The following is a 20396-nucleotide window of genomic DNA, read 5'->3' on the forward strand; positions in this document are numbered from 1 at the left end:
CTTTCCTGTATTACAAATAATTCCTTTGACGATTGAACAGCTAACTGACATGTCACTGTTTATGCTGTTTGTTCACTTTTGCGTATCTCTCAGCTTAGACCATTAAAGTCGGCCTGTCAGTTTCACTTTACAGTTTTTAGTCAATTTTGGTGCTGGCTCCTATGGCCTAGCCCAAAGCTTCAATAATGGAATTGCAATGCTTCCAGAAAATGTTTATATGTCTTAAAAATAGAAATATTTTTTAAAAATTGAATCATTTCTATTGGTGTTAGGTTCTGTTAAAATGTATTTGTTTTGTAAAACCTAAACGTAGTGGCCAGATTTAACCTGGTAACTTCCCTTTACACAGCAAAACTATGTTATGGCCACTGTGCTGGACAGCCAAGCAATGGAGAACCTCTTGCAGGGGAACTCCACCAAACAAAGTCAATGTGATTCTTGGGGCCATGTAAAGGATCCAGGTGCCACACCCAGATGCAATTACTACATCGCTCACACATGCTCGCTAACACACAAATACACACACTCCTCTCCCCTTGGCGCTGGTACTAGATCTGTGGTCCTTCAGCTCCAGAAAACATAAGCTTTTACCACTTAAGTTAAAGAAGACCTTCTTTAGATAGTACTAATAGTAGAATCTTGTATCTTCTCTATAGCAATGTCACATGTGTGCACACACACACCTAGTACATTTCATAGCATGTCTCTGCAAGGTCCTCTGCAGAGGAGAAGAGTGAGTATATCAACAAATCCACATGGCAGCTGGTGCTTGGCATTGCTTCCCCTACTCAGCATTAATTAGCTGTCTCTCAGCTGTGCAGACACCCTGGCTGTTCTCCTGTTGAGGGCAGAGGATGCTGTTCCCCAAAGTCCACGTGACTGGAGAGCATTCTCCTGCAAGTTCTCTCATGTTTGGGCCATTGCTCCAAGTCTCAGAAACTGACACAATGGGCTGCCCTGCCTGTGATGGGGTGTCAGCCCCACACAGACTTGGAAGAGGTTAAGGTGGCCAGGCAGGCCAATTAAATCCCCTGGGTGCACCTGGAGGGGGAGCCAGGGAGCTGGCCACTAATTATGAGTAGGCTCAGCTGTGCCAGAGCAGGAGGGGCTCAGTATATAGCCAAGCAGCTGGCCACAAGCAGTGGTGGTAGGAAGGCAGGCTATAGTTACTAACTAACTAACTAGAGTGGAAGGAGTTAAGATGCTGGTAAACCCAGAGAGGGGAGAAACCAGTGAAGTAGGAAGAAGCCCAGGGAAATAAAGAGATATAGGCCTTGGCTGCATGTTATAGGATCCCTGGGCTGGAACCCAGTGTAGAGGGCAGGCCTTGGTTCCCCTACCAGCCACTGGGTAGTGGCACAACGTGTTGGAGATGCCATCCTGACAGCAGAGTCTGGAAGACCTTTGAATTTCCCAGAAGGGGAGGACTTTAGTGACCTGGCCGGAGGGCCAAGTCATGAAGAGGAAGATGTAGATCTGGGAGTGATCAGTGTAGTGGGAGATAGGATGGCGGAAGACACCACCGGAATGGGAGCACAGGCTGGTGGAGCTATTCCCTGGGAGAACCAGCAGGAGGTGCGGTGAGTGACCCTTGTGACCCAGCCCTTTTAATGAGTCATTTTCTGAGGATACAAAATCACTGATTGTTTTCGTCAAAAAAATTATGTGACTTTAGACAAGGAAGAACTAGATACTTTAATGGTGCCAGGTTAGAGCAGTTTTGTAAGCACTTCAAGTAGGACACTGTCAAGATCATTCTCTTTTACTGTTCCTTGTTACTAACCAAGAGAAAACTAGATCACAGACATAGTATAAATATAAAATATTATCATTAATATTAATAAGTCTAAATGGGAGTCACCACATATTTGGCCATGATACAAACTTTCTACTAAAAATAAACACTTCCATTTAGTACTATTTGTTTACTAAGATACTTTTAACTTATGATACAATAGAAGCTTAATTTACCACCATATTGCAGCTTGTATTAAATTGAACAAGATCTATTTGCCACGGGAGCTCATTCCCTGAGGACAACTGTTTTGATGAACATCTTGATATTTTCCCCTCCCTGTTTGTCACTTTAAGCATTTCTTTATTTATATACTTAATATAGCCATGAAACAGGAAGGGGCAAGATGACATTTATTCTTATACTTTGTAATTCAATTTTATTCCCATTATAATGATTCTGTTTGCTTAAATGTAATAAGACCAACAAACAAGATTACTAATGATGACACATTTGCAATTACATGAACAAATGAAGGTACGATTACTATTGTTTAAAAAACATGCAAGTAAGGGAATAAACTAACAGAAGTTAAACTGAAATTGCACAATGCAACAAGACATGACTGAGAGAACACATGCACCATTGTTTTGTTACCTTCTCGTTATACTGTGTGAAATTCTTCAGGGATCCTTTACCCTTTGATAAACTGAAACCTAGCTCAAAAAGGGGAGGTATGTTAGCATAACTTATTCCAAAGGTAAAGCCATAATTTGTGGATTTATCTTTTTTTATGGCATCAATTAAATCTCTCGAATCATCATAAAACTCAGAAGAGAATCCAGAATCAGCATGAGCCTGAAATGAAAAGAAGAGGCATTACTTTTGCAGCTATGACCTGCCTTCTTTATCTTATAACTCTCTGTGCTGACGTATCTGATCCTGCCCCAACTGAAGTCAGTGGTAAGGTAATGCAGCTTATTATTAAAGTAGTCTGACACTTCCCATTACAAAACCCTGTTTTCAGTTGCTTATAACTTTGCCAAACCTTAATTGTTTTGGCTGAAATTTTCCCAGGTGGTGCCTAACTCACGCTGAATATTTTCTGGAAAATATCATCAAAAATGGTTCAACTGTTTCTGAGAATGGGGTTAATGGGAAATAGATTTTTTTTTTTGTTTTTGCCCACAATAAAAATGTTCTTTGAACAACTCTAGTGCCCCTATACTTGAGAGCAGTGACTTGAAATTTGGCATGGTGGTGGCCTTTGTGTTAGGGATGTGCCTTTTGCCAAATCTGACTCAATTTAACCAAGTTTTGAGTCTTTGAAAAATCTACACCATAGATTAAATTATAAACACCTGCTCAGTAGAGACTGCTTAGATTTTAGCAATTAAAATCTAAGCACATTCCACCCACAGTGAGCCCCTGACAGCTCCTAGCGTGAGCATGCACCATTCCCACAGAGTTACTGAACACGGTCCATCCCAGGGCTACAGGGGCTCAGATGGACTTTTGCTGTAAAAGTCAGCTCCTAGCTGTCTATGCTGGGCACTGGAACTAAGAGCAGGGGTCTCTCTCTCTTAGGGTATATCCATACTACCCGCGGGATCGGCGGGCCACTATCGATCCAGCGGGGGTCGATTTATCGCGTCTAGACTAGACGCGATAAATCGACCCCCGAGCGCTCTCCCATCGACTCCTGTACTCCAGCGCCATGAGGCGCGCAGGCAGAGTCGCCGGGGGAGCGGCAGCAGTCAACTCGCTGCAGTGAAGACACCGCAGTGAGTAGGTCTAAGTACATCGACGTCGGCTACGTTATTCATGTAAGCTGAAGTTGCGTAACTTAGATTGGTTCCCGCTCCCACCCTCATGTAGCCCAGGCCTTGGACCCTCAGCGATGGCACCCAGGCAGTGTGGAGGAGAAAGCTTTCTGATCTGAACACACAATGGTCAAAAAGCTGGACCAGGGAGGGGGAAAATGAGTAGATTGGGACAAGATGTCTGGGGTGGGAGAGAAACTGGGTTTGGCTGTCAAAGAAATTGCAACTGGGAGCAGAAAGGGAAGCTGAGACTGAGAGTTGGTGCGGGGGAGGCAGGGTAGAGGGAGTAGAAGTTGGGACGTGTTGGGCAAGGAGCCAGGGAGCCAGGTCGAGGAGTGGGAGCTAGTGAGGAAAACAGGAAGAGGGTGTCAGTTGGTGGTGGTGGTGGTGTGAGGGACATGGAAATTGGATGAGGAGCTGGGAGGAGGGGGAAGACTGGGATTGGCTGGACAAGGAGACTGGCATCAGGAACCAAGGAGCGGGGAGACTAGTGTTGAGAACTCACAGCTGCAACTGAAGTCCGTGGGAGCTGTGCTTTCACCACATGAACTGCTTTATAGTGCTACGTACTCTGAAAAATTAGGTCCTCCTAAACTCAAAATTTGTGGATTTTAATCTCAGTACTTCAACCCCACATCTCTAAAATGGGGATAATATTACCCTCCTCACAGGGATGTTGTTAAGATAATTTAATAGATGTCTGTGAAGCACTCAGATACTGTAGGGATGAGTGCCAGAGAAAAGACCATGAAGAAATTAGTAATTCTTTCTTCAGAGCACTATTTGAATAGTATGCAGTGAATAAGCCCCTCGGGGTTGGGGCACAAAATATTGAACAGGTGCTTGTTAAGTGAGCACCGTCCATCCTGTGCATTGAATTTTCTATCCTGTGGACAATATGGTATGTGATCATGTAATTATAAACTGCAGCATAACGCTTACACACAAGAGGGCCAAATTAAGATTGCACAGGCAACCTTAGTTCTGGCTTCCTTAACTTTTTAGTGCTTGACTTTGCAATCTTAACATTCTTTTAATTTTTTGGTAGTTTATACAGTGCATAACATTTTTTAGTGAAAGCAACAAGTCTCGGCATGGAATAGCTTGCCATCTTGAGGGGCATATAGAGAAAATACCGTTTTGGAGCTTTACAGTGAAGTAGCGCATTTAGAGTTCTGTAAGGCATTTGGTACTGCACAACATTTTGATTAAGAAACTAGAATGACACAATCAACATGGCAAACATTAAATGGATTAAAAATGGGATACGTCTCTCAATATAATTGCAAATGGGGAAAACATCATCTAATAGGTGTTTTTTCTCTTGGGGTCCTGCAGGTTCTTGGCCCTAAATATTTAAAATTTTGATCAGTGACTTGGAAGAAAACATGAAGTCATGACTGCTAAAGTTTGTAGATGACCCACAGATCAGGGGAGTGGTAAGTAACAAATAGAACTGGTCACTGATACAGAGCCATCTAGCTTGCGTGATAAGCTGGGATCTGGCAAACAATATGCCTTTCAATATGGCCAAAATCAAAATTCATACATCTAGGCACAAAATATGCAAGCCATATTTATAGGATGGACTCTATCCTGGCAAGCAGGGACTGAACAGAAGTCTGAAGTGCGACACTGTAGCCAAAAGAGCTAATGGAATCCTTGGCTCTATAAACAGGGGAATATTGAGAGGAGTAAGGAGATTATATTACTTCTGCATTTGGCACTGGGTGACCACTGCAGGAATACCAGGTCCAGTTCTGGTGTCCATACTTCAGGAAGGATGTTGAAAAATTGGAGAGGGTTCAGAGAAGAGCCTCAAGAATGATTAAAAGGATTGGACAGAATGCCATATACCGAGAGACTCCAGGAGCTTGATCTCTTTAGTTTATCTAAGAGAAAGGGGGTGATTTTATCACAGTTTATATATATCTACATAGGAATACAAATTTGGTCTGCTAGATTGAAGAGCCTTCTATTATCAAGGTAAAACAAGATGCAATGGCTGGACGTTGAAGCTAGACAAATTCAAACTGGAAATAAGGTGGAATTTTTTTAACAGCGAGGGCAACTAACCATTGGAACAATTTACCAATGGTTCTTCGTGACTGAAAATGTTTAAGATACGCTCTAGTTTGAGCACAACAACTGGACTTGAAGCAGGAATTTAATTTAGGGAAGTCCTGCGGGGTGTGTTGTTCAGGTGGTCAGACTAGATCACAGTGGTCCCTTCTGGCCTTAAAATGTATTCATCTGAGGGCATGTCTTCATTAGCAACGTTAAGCACTGCCATGGCAGCGCTTTAACGTGGCTGTGTAGTCGCGGCCCCAGTGCTGGGAGAGTGCTGTAAAAAAACCACCCCCCATGAGGGGAGTAGCTCCCAGCGCTGGTCCACTGTCTACACTGCCACTTTGCAGCACTGAAACTTGCAGCACTTGGGGGGGGTGGGGTGTTTTTTTCACATCCCTGAGTGAGAAAGTTGCAGTGCTAAAAAGTAGCAGGGTAGACCAGGCCTAAAAGTCCATCTCCGCTGCAGGAAGAAGTGTGTGTTCTGTGGGAATGCATAGTAAAATTTTTGAAAGGGTGAAAATTGACTTAGAAGCTGAAGACCCATTTTCAAATATGGCCTAGGGCTAGGGCCAGATTTTCAAAGGCACCTAAAAATGAAGACAGGTCCCTTCTAGGATTTTCAGAAGTCCCTGTGGCATGACTATAGCGTTCCTGTTTCTCCACAGTTAACAGACATGATCAGGATATTTTCCTATGGGGAGCTTACTAAATGGGGGACCTTCCTGGTGAGAGGGTTCTCTATTAGGTGCGTAAAGCATGGCTCTCTGTGTTTGACCTCATGCTACAGATCCTAAGCAAGTTAAGCATCTAACTCAAAACTATTTCAATGGGATTTAGGGTTGTGGGCCCAGATCCTTAAAGATACTCTGTTCAGCACTGCAATGCCTAACACATAGGCTGCCTGCCACGCAGTGGAATCTTCAGCCTCAAGCTGGGTGCCCAGGCCCCGCATACGATGAATGGAGAGAGTTAGGCATAAGAAAGCACCTTCTTACAGTCCTTAGGTGCTTTTGAAAACCACGCTAGGCTCTGATCTGTATTTTTAGGTGCTGAAATATCTTTGAAAATCTGGCTCTGAGTAACTTAACCAAGCTCACACAGAAAGTCTGTGGCAGAGCAAAATCTCCATAGTTCCTAGACTAGTACCCTAACCATTAGATTATCCTTCCTCCCCTGTTTGTTATTTGTTTTGTGTTAGTGCCTAAAAGCCCTTGCCTCCATGTGCTGGGAAATGTACAAAGAGGTAACAAAGAGGCCTTCCCTGCCCCAAAGAGGCTATGGACAACAAGTGAGTATAACAGCCTGACAGGAGGAGCAAAAGGTAACAAAGCGGGGATTAGGATAAGCAATGGTCAAAGTACACTAACTGCTAACCATGGCAATGATGACTTTACCCTGCAGTGTAGGAAGTTCCCAGCAGGACAGGTGGAATTTTAAAGCTCCAGCATTATACAGACAGAGGTGGGGGTGGGAGGTGCCTTAGCTCTTCTATGGCACTTGTCATCCAGCCTGCAGATCTCAAAGCACTGTAAAAGTGGGCAAGTATCATCATCCCCATTTAACAAATGGGGAAACTGAGGCACAGAGAGGGTGACGTGACTCGTCCAAGGTGTCACAGTTCGTTAATAGCCGAGCTGGAAGCAGAAACCCACTTCAGTGCCTTGTCCACTCAACCAGAATAAGTAATAGGATTGCTTGGGTGATGCAGCAAGAATCACATTAGTTCCTTGATGTGTGGATTTTAAAAATAACTATGTTGTGCAAATGCTTATTGTTAACTAAAAAATTGTTGCTTTAGAGACTGTTGTAAAAAGTGGGTGGTGTGGAAGGATTTGAAGGAGAGCCTGATTGAAGGGAGTACTGGACCCAAAACATATGGAATTGCTCTAGTAATCTATTGTATCAAAATGCACAATCTCAGTAACAGCCCCAGAGCATATGAGGCTGCTCATCCATGAAAGTAGGTCTTCAATGTTATCTTTCTACTGCTGCAAATAACTGTAATATATATCCTGAGAAAATCTACATTACATCTCTAAGGCAAACTTCAGTTCCTAGTGAGAAAATGTTTCTAAATTAACATCTTAAATACTTACTAGAAATTGATATACATGGAAATTGTAGGGTTTTCTAAAATATTTCTCATCATCCCCATAGTACAAATGTTCACATGCAGAGTCATACTTCAATTCCCGCCATTCTCCATTGTAAATGTACTCACACTGGCCTCCATAATACTTAGGATCATATACAAATTGCATTTCTTCTTGTGTAAGAACATTGTATCTTTAATGAAAAGAGACATCATCCAGAAATTAATTATAGCTTTCTTTGCTACTACAAGAAAAATTGCTACCTTTTCTCTCTCCCCCTGCCCCCTTTGACTTTACATACATTCTGTTCTCAGACACTGGACTCTGTTTGCTTTGGATAGCAATGACTCAGGATCTTCGACTTCATAAATGGGAGGTTTTGATTCCACACCTCTCCATTTTTGCCCTCTCCTGGGGGAACTAAGCTAAAGTGATTTGTCTCTCTGACTAAAAATGAGACAAATAGCCTGTTATTTCAAAGACAGTATCGTAGAATCATAAATTAGAGATGGAAGACACTAATGAAATCATCCAGTTCATCTCTCTTCCAATAAAAGATGGTTCTCTGTAGTTCATTTTCTAGTATTTGGTCAGGTAGAGTTATAAAAATGTCCCAAATTGTGGGGCTTCCATCAAGTCCCTTGGGAAATCATTTCACAGCCTCCTAATCCCTCTCACTGTCACAAAATTCTTCCTGGTATTCAAAGTAAACGTTCTGTTTCTCAATTTCACCACTTTTCTGCTAGTTCTCTCATTTACCTGTTTCCCCTTGGGTGTTAACACCCTCCATATATTTGTAGACTGCTCCCACTTAGTCAAATTATTCATAGTTGGTTCTCTTAATCTTTCCATATTAGTCATTTCCTCCTGCTCCCTGACCATTTTAGATTCTCTTCTCTCAATTCCCTTCAGTTTGTCAATGTCTTTTTGCTAACTTGGTAGCCTGAAATGAAAGTAGCATACACTGATGTCCATTAAGAAATTCCTCAGAACTGGAAATTCTCTTCAAGAACATAAGAATGGCCATACTGGGTCAGACCTAAGGTCCATCTAGCCCAGTGTCCTGTCTTCCGACAGTGGCCAATGCCAGGTGCCCCAGAGGGAATGAACAGAACAGGTAATCATCAAGTGATCCATCCCCTGTCGCCCATCCCCAGGTTCTGCCAAACAGAGGCTAGGGACACATCCCTGCCCATCCTGGCTAATAGCCATTGATGGACCTATCCTCCATGAACTTATCTAGTTCTTTTTTGAATCCTGTTAGTCTTAGCCTTCACAACATCCTCTGGCAAAGAATTCCAATGACTGACTGCGTTTTGTGAAAAAATATATATATATTTTTAAACATGCTGCCTATTAATTTCATTTGGTGACCCCTAGTTCTTGTGTTATGAGAAGGAGTAAATAACACTTCCTTATTTACTTTCTCCACACCAGTCATGATTTTATAGACCTCTATCATATCCCCCCTTTGTCGTCATCTCTTTTTCAAGCAGAAAAGTCCCCAGTCTTATTAATCTTTCCTCATACAGAAGCCGTTCCATACCCCTAATTTTTGTTGCCCTTTTCTGAACCTTTTCCAATTTCAATATATCTTTTTTGAGATGGGGTGACCACATCTGCATGCAGTATTCAAGATGTGGGCGTACCATGGGTTTATATAGGGGCAATATGATATTTTCTGTCTTATTATCTCGCCCTTTCTTAATGATGCCCAACATGCTGGTCGCTTTTTTGACTGCCGATGCCCATTGACTGGATGTTTTCAGAGAACTATCCACAAGATCTTTCTTGAGTGGCAACAGCTAATTTAGACCCCATCATTTTATATGTATAGTTGGGATTATGTTTTCCAATGTGCATTACTTTGCATTTATCAACATTGAATTTCATCTGCCATTTTGTTGCCCAGTCACCCAGTTTTCAGAGGTCCCTTTGTAACTGTTTGTAGTCTGCCTTGGACTTAACTATCCTGAGTAGTTTTGTATCATCTGCAAATTTTGCCACCTCACTGTTTTACCCTTTTTCCCAGATCATTTATGAATATGTTGAATAGGACTGGTCCCAGTACAGACCACTGGGGGACACCACTATTTACCGCTCTCCATTCTGAAAACTGACCATTTATTCCTACCCTTTGTTTCCTATCTTTTATCCAGTTACCAATCCATGAGAGGACCTTCCCTCTTATCCCATGACAGCTTACTTTGCTTAAGAGCCTTTAGTCAGGGACCTGGTCAAAGGCTTTCTGAAAATCTAAGTACACTATCTTCAATGGTTTTCCCCCTTGTCCACAGGCATGTTAATCCCTTCAAAGAATTCTAATAGATTGGTGAGGCATGATTTCCCTTTATGAAGATACTGAGCACTTGTGTGCTTTGCCGAGGGAAATATAAATGACAGTAGTCTATGACAATGAAAACAAAATAAATATGTGGACTGATAAGCTTTTGATAGACTCCTTTGGGGCTTCTTCCAAAAAAAACCCCACCAACCCCATTTAACTCATAAAGAGTCTTTCCACCAACTTCTGTAGCTTTGGATCAAGCTAATGTAGTGGTTATATGATGAATGACCCATTCTCGTACTGTAGCTCCTATTTTCTTTCACATAAGGCTAAGCTTATACTTTAAATGATGCCATCATAGAGAATTTGCCAGTGTTACCTGTCTTAGATTCCACTTCTTTCTTACCTAATTCAGTCATAATCAGTTTAGGATTTGATTAAGCAATACTTTCTCCTGCAAGTAGGTACACTGAGGACAGGCCCTGAATGCTCTAAATCAATGCTCTTAATTCTTCAAAGTGGGGAAAGCATCAGACTTAGCATTCAGAATGTTCTATTTCATTTCATATATTGCTTTCATTAAATAGAGAAAGTTATAGCTTAATAGGGCATTACAAAGGTGGGGAATTATTATTATTATTACCCTGAGGGGCAAACAGAAACATGGAGGGCATGTCTACACTGCAACTGAATGCTAGTGGCTGGCCTGTGTCAGCTGACTCCTGCTCAGAGGGCTCAGGCTAGGGGGCTGTTTAATTGTGGGGTAGACGCTTGGGTTGAAGCCTGGGCTCTGAGACACTGCCAGGCGAGCCCGAGCCCAAGTCCAAATGTCAACACTGCAATTAAATAGCCCCCTAGCCTGAGTCTTGCGAGACTGAGTCAGCTGACATGGGCCAGCTGCAGGTGTTAACCTCTCTGGGCATGTCTGCACTGCAGTTAAAGTGATTTGTTCAAGCTTCCAGAGTGAGTCAGATGCAGAACTTGGATCAGATGCCAGGTCTGTTGACTCAAAGTCCAGTGCCCTGTCTGCTACAGTGCTACTCACTGCTGTAACACTTAGACTGTGAAGTCCTTGGGACAATATCCTCCTCCTCTGTTTTGTACAGTACTATGCAGGCTGTCAGAGCTCAATTCATAGAGAAATGATGCTACTACAGAATAAGAGCAACATAAAAATGTAATCCTGGTCTGACTGAAAGAACAGCAAATAGAGATTAATTACTCACCCTTGGGCTGCTCTTTCAGACCCAGGAATTGGCTGTAGGTTTTCACAGAGGCTTTCAATATCTTCATCCTCACAGTTACTCTCATCAGACCCATCTCTGCAGTCTGGCTCTCCGTTACATACAAGGTGGGGTTTTATACAGCGACCTGAAGTGTATATGTACATGTAATCTCTTAATCATCTCTACAATGCTTGTTCAGTCTAAGTAGGTAATTTTGGTTTAAGTGTTCACTGACACAAGTCCATAAAGAAGGGTTGAGCCTGCATCTCCTTACTCAGGCAAAAGTTCCATTTATTTCAGTAAAAGGAGTGTATTACACCCCAGGGTCTACACTGGCTTCTGCCATCGTAGAGTCTTCAGAGACCCTAGCAGCTAAAGCTCCTTCATGGGCACAGGTGGTGCAGAACAACCACAATCTTCTTTCACTGGTGGCCCATAGAGAGACATCTGAGTGTGGGCAGCCCTGGCTGTGGTAGCAGTATGGCTTGAGCATCCAGGGGTCCAGTGACTCAGCTTCTCCCTGCAGCTGGATGTTAAGCTGCCATAGGCAACCTGCTTCCCTTCATGGTGAATTAACTACTCTGGTTCAAGAGGCCAGTGGGCAAGGTGCACTTGATGTCTTGTTCACAAACTGTACAGTGGTCACCATTAAAAAGTCACCATTTGTTAAGTTACCCCCCACACTGGCATTTACAATACCCCTATTCAGTACAGGGGAAAGCTTGGTATCTCAGAAACCTCTGTGGTCAGGGCTGGCAAATGGTGGAACTATTAAAAGTGACCACTGTACATAAGAACGGCCATACTGGGTCAGACCAAAGGTCCATCCAGCCCAGTATCCTGTCTACCGACAGTGGCCAATGCCAGGTGCCCCAGAGGGAGTGAACCTAACAGATGGTGATCTAGTGATCTCTCTCTCCTGCCATCCATCTCCATGCTCTGACAAACAGAGGCTAGGGACACCATTCCTTACCCATCCTGGCTAATAGCCATTAATGGACTTAACCTCCATGAATTTATCCAGTTCTCTTTTAAACCCTGTTTTAGTCCTAGCCTTCACAACCTCCTCAGGCTAGGAGTTCCACAGGTTGACTGTGCGCTGAGTGAAGAAGAACTTCCTTTTATTTGTTTTAAACCTGCTACCCATTAATTTCATTTGGTGGCCTCTAGTTCTTATATTATGGGAACGAGTAAATAACTTTTCCTTATTCAATTTCTCCACACCACTCATGATTTTATATACCTCTATCATATCATCATAGAATATCAGGGTTGGAAGGGACCTCAGGAGGTCATCTAGTCCAACCCCCTGCTCAAAGCAGGACTAATCCCCAACTAAATCATCCCAGCCAGGGCTTTGTCAAGCCTGACCTTAAAAACTTCAAAGGAAGGAGATTCCACCACCTCCCTAGATAACCCATTCCAGTGCTTCACCACACTCCTAGTGAAATAGTGTTTCCTAATATCCAACCTAAACCTCTCACCCTGCAACTTGAGACCATTACTCCTTGTTCTGTCATCTGCTACCACTGAGAACAGCCTAGATCCATCCTCTTTGGAGCCCCCTTTCAGGTAGTTGAAAGCAGTTATCAAATTCTTCTCATTCTCATTCTTCTCTTCTGCAGACTAAACAATCCTAGTTCCCTCAGCCTCTCCTCATAAATCATGTATTCCAGTCCCCTAATCATTTTTGTTGCCCTTTTCTGAAGCTTTTCTAATGCCAGTATGTCTTTTTTTGAGATGAGGGGACCACATCTGAACGCAGTATTCATGGATTTCTATAAGGGCAATAAGATCTTCTGCTTCTTATTCTCTATCTCTTTTTTAATGATTCCTAACATCCCGTTAGCATTTTTGACTGCCGCTGCACACTGGGTGGACATCTTCAGAGAACTATCCACGATCTTTCTCCTGATTCGTCATAGCTAAATTAGCCCCAATCATATTGTATGCATAGTTGGGGTTATTTTTTCCAGTGTGCATTACTTTACATTTATCCACATTAAATTTCATTTGCCATTTTGTTGCCCAATCACTTAGTTTTGTGAGATCTTTTTGAAGTTCTTCACAGTCTGCTTTGGTCTTAACTATCTTGAGCAGTTTAGTATCATCTGCAAACTTTGCCACCTCACTGTTTACCCCTATCTCCAGATCATTTATGAATAAGTTGAATAGGATTGGTCCTAGGACTAACCCTTGGGGAACTACCACTAGTTACCCCTCTCCATTCTGAAAATTTACCATTTATTTCTATCCTTTGTTCCCTGTCTTTTAACCAGTTCTCAGTCCATGAAAGGATCTTTCCTCTTACCCATGACAACTTAATTTACGTAAGAGCCTTTGGTGAGGGACCTTGTCAAAGGCTTTCTGGAAATCTAAGTACACTATGTCCACTGGATCCCCCTTGTCCACATGTTTGTTTGACCCCCTCAAAGAACTCTAATAGATTAGTAAGACATGATCTCCCTTTACAGAAACCACGTTGACTTTTGCGCAACAATTCATGTTCTTCTATGTGTCTGACCATTTTATTCCTGTATTTATATCCTGTATTGTTTTTCATATGTATTACAATGTCTTACCTGCACTGTTCACTCCCTCCGGGGCACCTGGCATTGGCCACTTTTGGAAGACAGGATACTGGGCTAGATGGACCTTAGGTCTGACCCAGTATGGCCGTTCTTATGTCTTAGGAAGTCACACTGCCCGCTCTCCCTCCCAGGTAGAGATGAGCTATTGCAGGAGTAGAACTGGTATCTTCTGCCTGCAGCAGAGAGGGGGCAGGATTCCAGAGGACTAGGCAGGGGGCATATACTCTGTGATTCATGGGGATCCATGCACCCCTTTGAGCAGGAGTTTAGGGGGCCAGCAAGCTGGTGGATCTGTGATCTGCTAGCTATTCTTCACTACAGCGATGGGCAAAAGAGCCACAAGGGCTACTTCAGTGCTTTCTGCTATATCACTATAGCTTGAAAGAAAGGACTATTCCCTCCCTGCATCTACAAATCTTCTTAATGCTTATCTGGGTTACTTGGACCAGGATTTGGGCCTTATTGTTTAGAGAAAAGCAGAGTTTGAACTTGAAACCATCCTAAAACTTTCCCTGGCAATGTGCAGCGCAGCACAACTGTGGAGCCTGGGTTGGACACCTCCTAAGTTCTAAATAATGGATCCACTGTGTGGGAATCTTGTCAAGTTCATTTTGCGATGCTCCAGTATGTTTATGATCTAAGATCATGTTCCTGAATAGGAACTACAAGAATAAATTGCTTCTTCAGTTGGCTAACTGCAATTAACTCTGTCAGGTTAATGTACAGATTTGCCTTTTCAAGTTGCAGAAGGTGCTTTGGGAATTTGTTACGATAATTATATTCAGAAATGAATGTTTGCAGGAGGCACAACTTGAGAATACTTGTGCCATTGAAAATGAAGGGACATATCTGCCGCTGGAGTAAATTGGTGTCGTTCCATTGATGTCTGCAAAGGAATGCTGACTTCCACCAGCTAAAGATCTGGCCCTAGATATGGTGCAAATGTTTCCTAATATCTATAATGGTATTATATACTAGAAAGCAGAACTTGGCACTATTGTGTTGTAAGCAAAAACTATACTGATTCAACCTAATCTTGCAGGGACAGCCACCTGATCTCCTGATTCTACCGTAGCTAGTGCTGGTAGAAAAAATTTCTGTCAAAACTTTTTGATAGAAAATTGTTTGTTTGGTTTTTTGACAAAACAACATTTTCATGAAAGCTATCTGTTTTCCACAAATTTTAATTTTTCATCAAAAAACCAAATACCTGAAATGAGAGAGGTTGTGATTAAGCCAATATCTGAAATCTGGGCAGACTACATCTCCCATGATACACCACATCCAGGGACTCATAGGACACATTCCCTTCCCTTACCATGAGAGAAAGTGGTGCATCATGGGAAATGTAATTTAGCCAGAGAATTTACACTGAGGAAGCTGAGGTACTGGTCCATTGCTCTCATTGATTATCTCATCCAGGACCTAAATTCATTTGCTGTTGTTCCCGATAGCATTTCACATACCTGTCTCCTCACACTGAAAATCTTTTCCACAGCGTTGGCTTGCTGCACATGTTTCTGTTGCTCGGCATGCTGCCTCATCCCAAAAATGACCAGTGCATTTACTCCCCTTAAACTTGGCAGGCTGCAGCAAAGCTCTGTATCTGTACTAAATCACATTGAATAATAAAATAAAATAAAAAAGCAAAGAAACTGGCCAATTAACAAGAACTTTATATCCAGAAATTATAAGATTTCGATTAAATATTTAGTGGTAAAAACAAATCTCCTTTACAAATTAACCTGTTAGAACGTGTTTTAATTATTTAGGAATAAATAAATATTACTGCAGCCAACTATGGAAATTAAAGAGCTTAGCAAGAATGAAAATAAGGTGAGAGACAATGGGCTGGATTTTCCCCCCCCCTCCTTGCACTGTTGTAAATTTGGTGTACATCCATTGACTTCAGTGGAGTTACTCCTGATTTACACCAGTGTGAGTTGAATAACACCTATTATTTTGAACTAAGCGGCTCTTTTACAGTGGTGGAATAGATTACATATTAATTTCAACATCCTGCAGATACTGCAGTCCTTTCAGATGGAGCAGGGAAACTTCCCAGTCCTCATTTTCTGTTAACTGCACACATTTCAACTAACTGTCCCTGTTCCATTAGGTCCAACACCTGGTAAAGTTAGTTAATTTTTCCAAATTCTGGACCTTGTGCCTTTGTTCTATGCCTTTGATGTGGTAATAAGCTTTTCCAGTTACATATGTTTTGGAGTGGAATGTGGTGAGAGCTATAGGAATATCAGATGCAGACAAACAAAAATCACAACTGAGATCCTGAAAGGCACACAGCTTTTGTGGCTGATTAATGGTGGATGCTGCTGCCTATCAAACTGAACAAAAGGAAGAGCAACCCCATTTGGAGTATGGTTCTTCCTTTCTCACTCATTCCATATGCTTGACCTCTTGCTTTCTGCCTATAATATAAGTGGAAAATAGAAGTTATGACCAATACTTAACAGTTATGAAGAAACACGTGAAATGATACAAAAATCAGAGTAAACAGAGCTGATGAACAAAGAATGCTTTCCAAAGTGTTTTTATATCTGAATATTTGCATTGAGTCAACAGAAATTCAATTAAAACCCAGCTAAATAAAGAAGAAAACAATTAGCCAAATATTGCATGCCTGATTCTTCTCTCATTTGCACCAGTTTTGCACCTTTCTAACACTTTTGGCTTCAATTAAATTACTCCTAATTTACACCAGCATAAGTAAGAGGAGACTCAGGTCCCAGGTTTCTAATACAAGATAATGTTTATCATATTTGGATGAGTTTACTGGATGTTTCAGAAACTATGAATATGCATAATACATATAATTAATCTGCGTACATGCTCATCAGACACATCTGAAGATAAGTGAATACATTATGGTTGAGACTTACTTTTTTCTCTTGGCAAGGAAAGCAACCAGTCCATTCTGACCACTGGCTTAGCTGACAGTTCACAGGAGCTGGAGTATTGACATCTCTGCTGGTTCTTCTGAAGAGAGTAAATGATACCGGCCTAAGTTTTGGAGTGGAGTTTTAAGAAGAGGTAATAGCTGTGGAGCCAAGCAGCAGGAGGAAAATCATATCCATTTTCCATACAATCACAGATTTTAGAGGAAACTTTTGCTGGAGAGAGTTGGATCCAAACCACAGGTGGTGTAAATCAGTGTAACTGCACTGAGGTCATTGGAGCTACACCAGGCTGCGCCAGCTAAAAATCTGACCAATAGAATTTGCCAGTGGCAGAAGAAAAAGCAGGAACTGGATGTCTTGATCTCCTGTTTCCTGTTCTACCAATAGATTACATGCTTTTCCAGTATGGTATATGTGATAATGGGTGTTGTAAAAACCAAACATAAAGCTCCTAATAAATAATGGATTATACCCATATTCTAGAATATGACCAGAAACAGAATGCTGGAGACGGAAGAGAAAGCTGATTTGAATTCACACTGAGAATCCAAGTAAAATAACAAGCAGCATTTTGACCTTGAAGCTTCTTTTGAGGACAATTTGTAAAGGAAAGCATATAATTAATATGAGAGGAAATTTAAAGGTGAAGGCTACGAATATAATAGACACAGAAGATACAGTAGGAGAGGGTATTGCAAAAGGATAAGGTGCAACTATTACATTAAGGAAAAAGAAAGCAAAATACTCTGTAGTGAAGTGGAGGAATAGCAAAAATATAAAAGTTTCGAGTGAAATCCACTTTTTGCTTTTCCTCTCACATCTCACCCCCAAATTGTCAAGATAATGTAATTACAAGTGCATGAACATGGCATTACAATGTCAACACAGAGTTAAAAAACATTAATGGAAATTTGGAAATGATTCTGAAATGCGTAGATGGAATGAAACCATGTCAATACAATTCTAAATGTGATTGGGCTAAATTGTACCCTTCCTTATGCCTGTGAAATCCCTTTGCCATCAGTCTGTTGCACTGGCTTTTTATCGGTATAACTGAGAGCGGAATAACCATTCAGATCTGTAAAGACCACGGGTCAAATTCTCTTCTGGTGTAAATAAGTGAAACTCCACTGAAGTCAACAGAGCTCTACACATTTGCACCAACCAGTAATTTGCCCCAGTGTTCTGATAACACAACCAAACAATATCCATGTGAGTATATGGAATCCACCTTATAATTTTACAGTCTAATTTAATGATATGGTTGAAATGCACTGTACACTACAGCATATAGGGAAACTAAATCCCCCCAAAAGAAAGGACACAACAACTATTAAGGCTGAGGCATAGAGGGCCTTATTCAAAACTCCTCACTCACTCCCTACTCAAAGAAAACTCTCATTGTCCTCAAAGGGAGTTTTAGCCACGTAAGGAGTGTGTTTAAAAAAAAAAGAAAAAAAAGTGCTGTATAAGGCTCAGAAATTCAGTGTACAGACATAATTCTCTCTAGGCCTGATCCAAAGCCCATTGAAAGACTCTTATTGACTTCAATGGGCTTTGGATCAGATCCTCAAAGAAGCTCATACATAGCACCAGGGAAATATTTGTCTCACCACCCAGTGCACTACTTATGAGCCTTTGCCCATCAAATCTTACAATTTGTATTTGGATAAAGCATTGTTTGGTGTTGTGGAGTACTGTACCAAAATAGCGGTGTCTGCCTTAGCTCAAAACATGTTTTGTGGGTTTATTTCTACCCCTCAGCATGATGATTATTTTTGGCGATTAACTAATGAGCAATCTGTTTTACTTAAGAGACTATGGTCCAAAAAGAAACACTGATAATTAGAGGAGGTATGGGGTACATTAGGGATTCATCAGAAGCTTGAGAAGAGAGAATACTAAATGAAACAAATGCTCAGCAAAGGAGCCTGTGGATACAGATCAGTGTGCTAGATGAAAACACACTGGATCTGCAGACAAACAGCAGAAACATGAAGACGGAGCACCCTAGAAAACATATATTCGTCCTGATGGAAGGGTTTGGTGGCTATGCCCTTCAGCACTTCATAAAGTATTTAATTGGCTCACCTTCACCTAGCTTTTTAAATTTACCTCTTCATTATTCTGCCTTGTTTGATAAGTTCATCAAACATCAAAAATCTCTGCTTTGTTCACTTTCAAAAGGGATTACCAGAGTAAGCCTTCATAATTAAATGTATCTCTACCAAGCATTATTTCCTTTCTATGTCCTCCCTGCCTCCATGTTCCAATTATCACAGATATCTTTTTTGAGCCTTCAAAATCATATTTGCCTTTAAAACAAGTTTGCAATTAACAGCTGCAGAAAAATCCAATATTTTTTCCTATCTTCAAACTGTTTTCTTTAAAGAAATGTCACTTGTTTGTTCCTTTTTTAAGGCACAATGACATCGTAATGAGATACAATGGGGAAATAAATATGAAGATATATAATTCCCATTTAATTCATTATTTCAATGTTGAGCAAATCAAATAATGTTTAACATTCAAATCATAAATATGACATAACTGTAGTGTTGCAAACACTACAATTGAAAGCAAAATATTAATTATAAATAAAGCTTGATGTATAGAGATAGCAACCCAAAGTACACAAATATAGCACAGTAAATTTAAAATGAATGAATATTCTCCCTTAAAAGAATAAAGTACCATGCAAACAACAAGGAATGCCAATTACTAGACTATGATTTGGATGATTGCCAATATTCTTTTCTGGTAGCTGTTTACAGATAACAGTGCCCATATGCCTCCATTTGAGACTGAATTGATGGGCTAGCCAGATAGACAGTAATGTACAGCTGTATGTTAAATTATATAGAGATAGACTTACCTCTGGGAAGGCAATCCTGTTACCTCACTATGTGCTGTAACTGTATCCTGACATGATATTAGATAAGCTAACCAGAGAATCAGAGGAGAAACTTCATTCAGGCTCCACCACATTTCTTTTCCATATGTAAATATTTCATATAAAATAGTTGAAAACAAGTTTTTCCTTTGCCTTGGAGACCCTTTGGTTCCAGTGCTGATGGGTAGAATAGCAAAACCTCCCAATTCTGAGCATTGCAGAATACTGTAAATCATTGACAAAAGCACAAATCAAATCACGGGGCCCCAAGATGTATTCTGAAGGTCATTGCCTTTTTTTTTTTTTTAAACAAATGCCCAGATATTAGGCAAGGGAATATATTTACCCAAGTTTCTATTTACACATTAAAGTCAAATAAGACTTATCAGTGAAATGATCATTGGACCAACCTCAGGCACTCTGACTAATTTTGTGGGAGAGGGATTCTTATTTTATTTAATTTTGTAACTTGTATGTAATTTTTGGTGTTTCTGATAACTAAAATAATTTAGCTGTGGGGAAGTTTGGCAGTATGGCAAATTGAATATTGTAGAATTCGGTTACAAGGAACAGAAAGTGCCATGCACTGTAAGGAATACTAAAGGTAATGGCAATTCATTTTTCTCCATTGTCCATTTCAATAAAATAGTTCCCAGAGTCCAAGGATGTGGGTGAGTTATTGCCTGACTCATAATGGCTGTTGGGTTTGCCTATGCAGTCACTGCGTCACCGGAATCTAAAGTGATCTGGGATGAAAAAG

General features: G+C 41.1%; 1 protein-coding gene and 1 long non-coding RNA gene across 2 annotated transcripts in view; one reads left to right on the forward strand and one right to left on the reverse strand.

Moving 5' to 3' along the window:
- The window catches only part of C8A (complement C8 alpha chain), a 40248-nt gene extending 20365 nt beyond the window's left edge, over positions 1 to 19883 (reverse strand). The window contains exons 1-6 of the mRNA XM_007059058.3: positions 19619 to 19883; positions 16726 to 16822; positions 15292 to 15436; positions 11235 to 11379; positions 7725 to 7914; positions 2393 to 2593 (exon numbers count right to left, since the gene is read on the reverse strand). Of these exons, the coding sequence (XP_007059120.2) occupies positions 2393 to 2593; positions 7725 to 7914; positions 11235 to 11379; positions 15292 to 15436; positions 16726 to 16822; positions 19619 to 19872 (1032 nt within the window). The 5' untranslated portion in view covers positions 19873 to 19883. The remainder of the gene's footprint in view (positions 1 to 2392; positions 2594 to 7724; positions 7915 to 11234; positions 11380 to 15291; positions 15437 to 16725; positions 16823 to 19618) is intronic.
- On the forward strand, positions 466 to 18181 carry LOC122461489. Its single transcript, XR_006283421.1, has 5 exons — positions 466 to 1580; positions 2569 to 2703; positions 4897 to 4997; positions 6827 to 6916; positions 16743 to 18181. It is a non-coding gene; the product is annotated as an uncharacterized LOC122461489 (long non-coding RNA).
- Positions 19884 to 20396: the final 513 nt, after the last annotated feature.

This window comes from Chelonia mydas, chromosome 8, assembly GCF_015237465.2.
Source record: "Chelonia mydas isolate rCheMyd1 chromosome 8, rCheMyd1.pri.v2, whole genome shotgun sequence".
In the NCBI taxonomy this organism is placed as follows: domain Eukaryota; kingdom Metazoa; phylum Chordata; order Testudines; family Cheloniidae; genus Chelonia; species Chelonia mydas.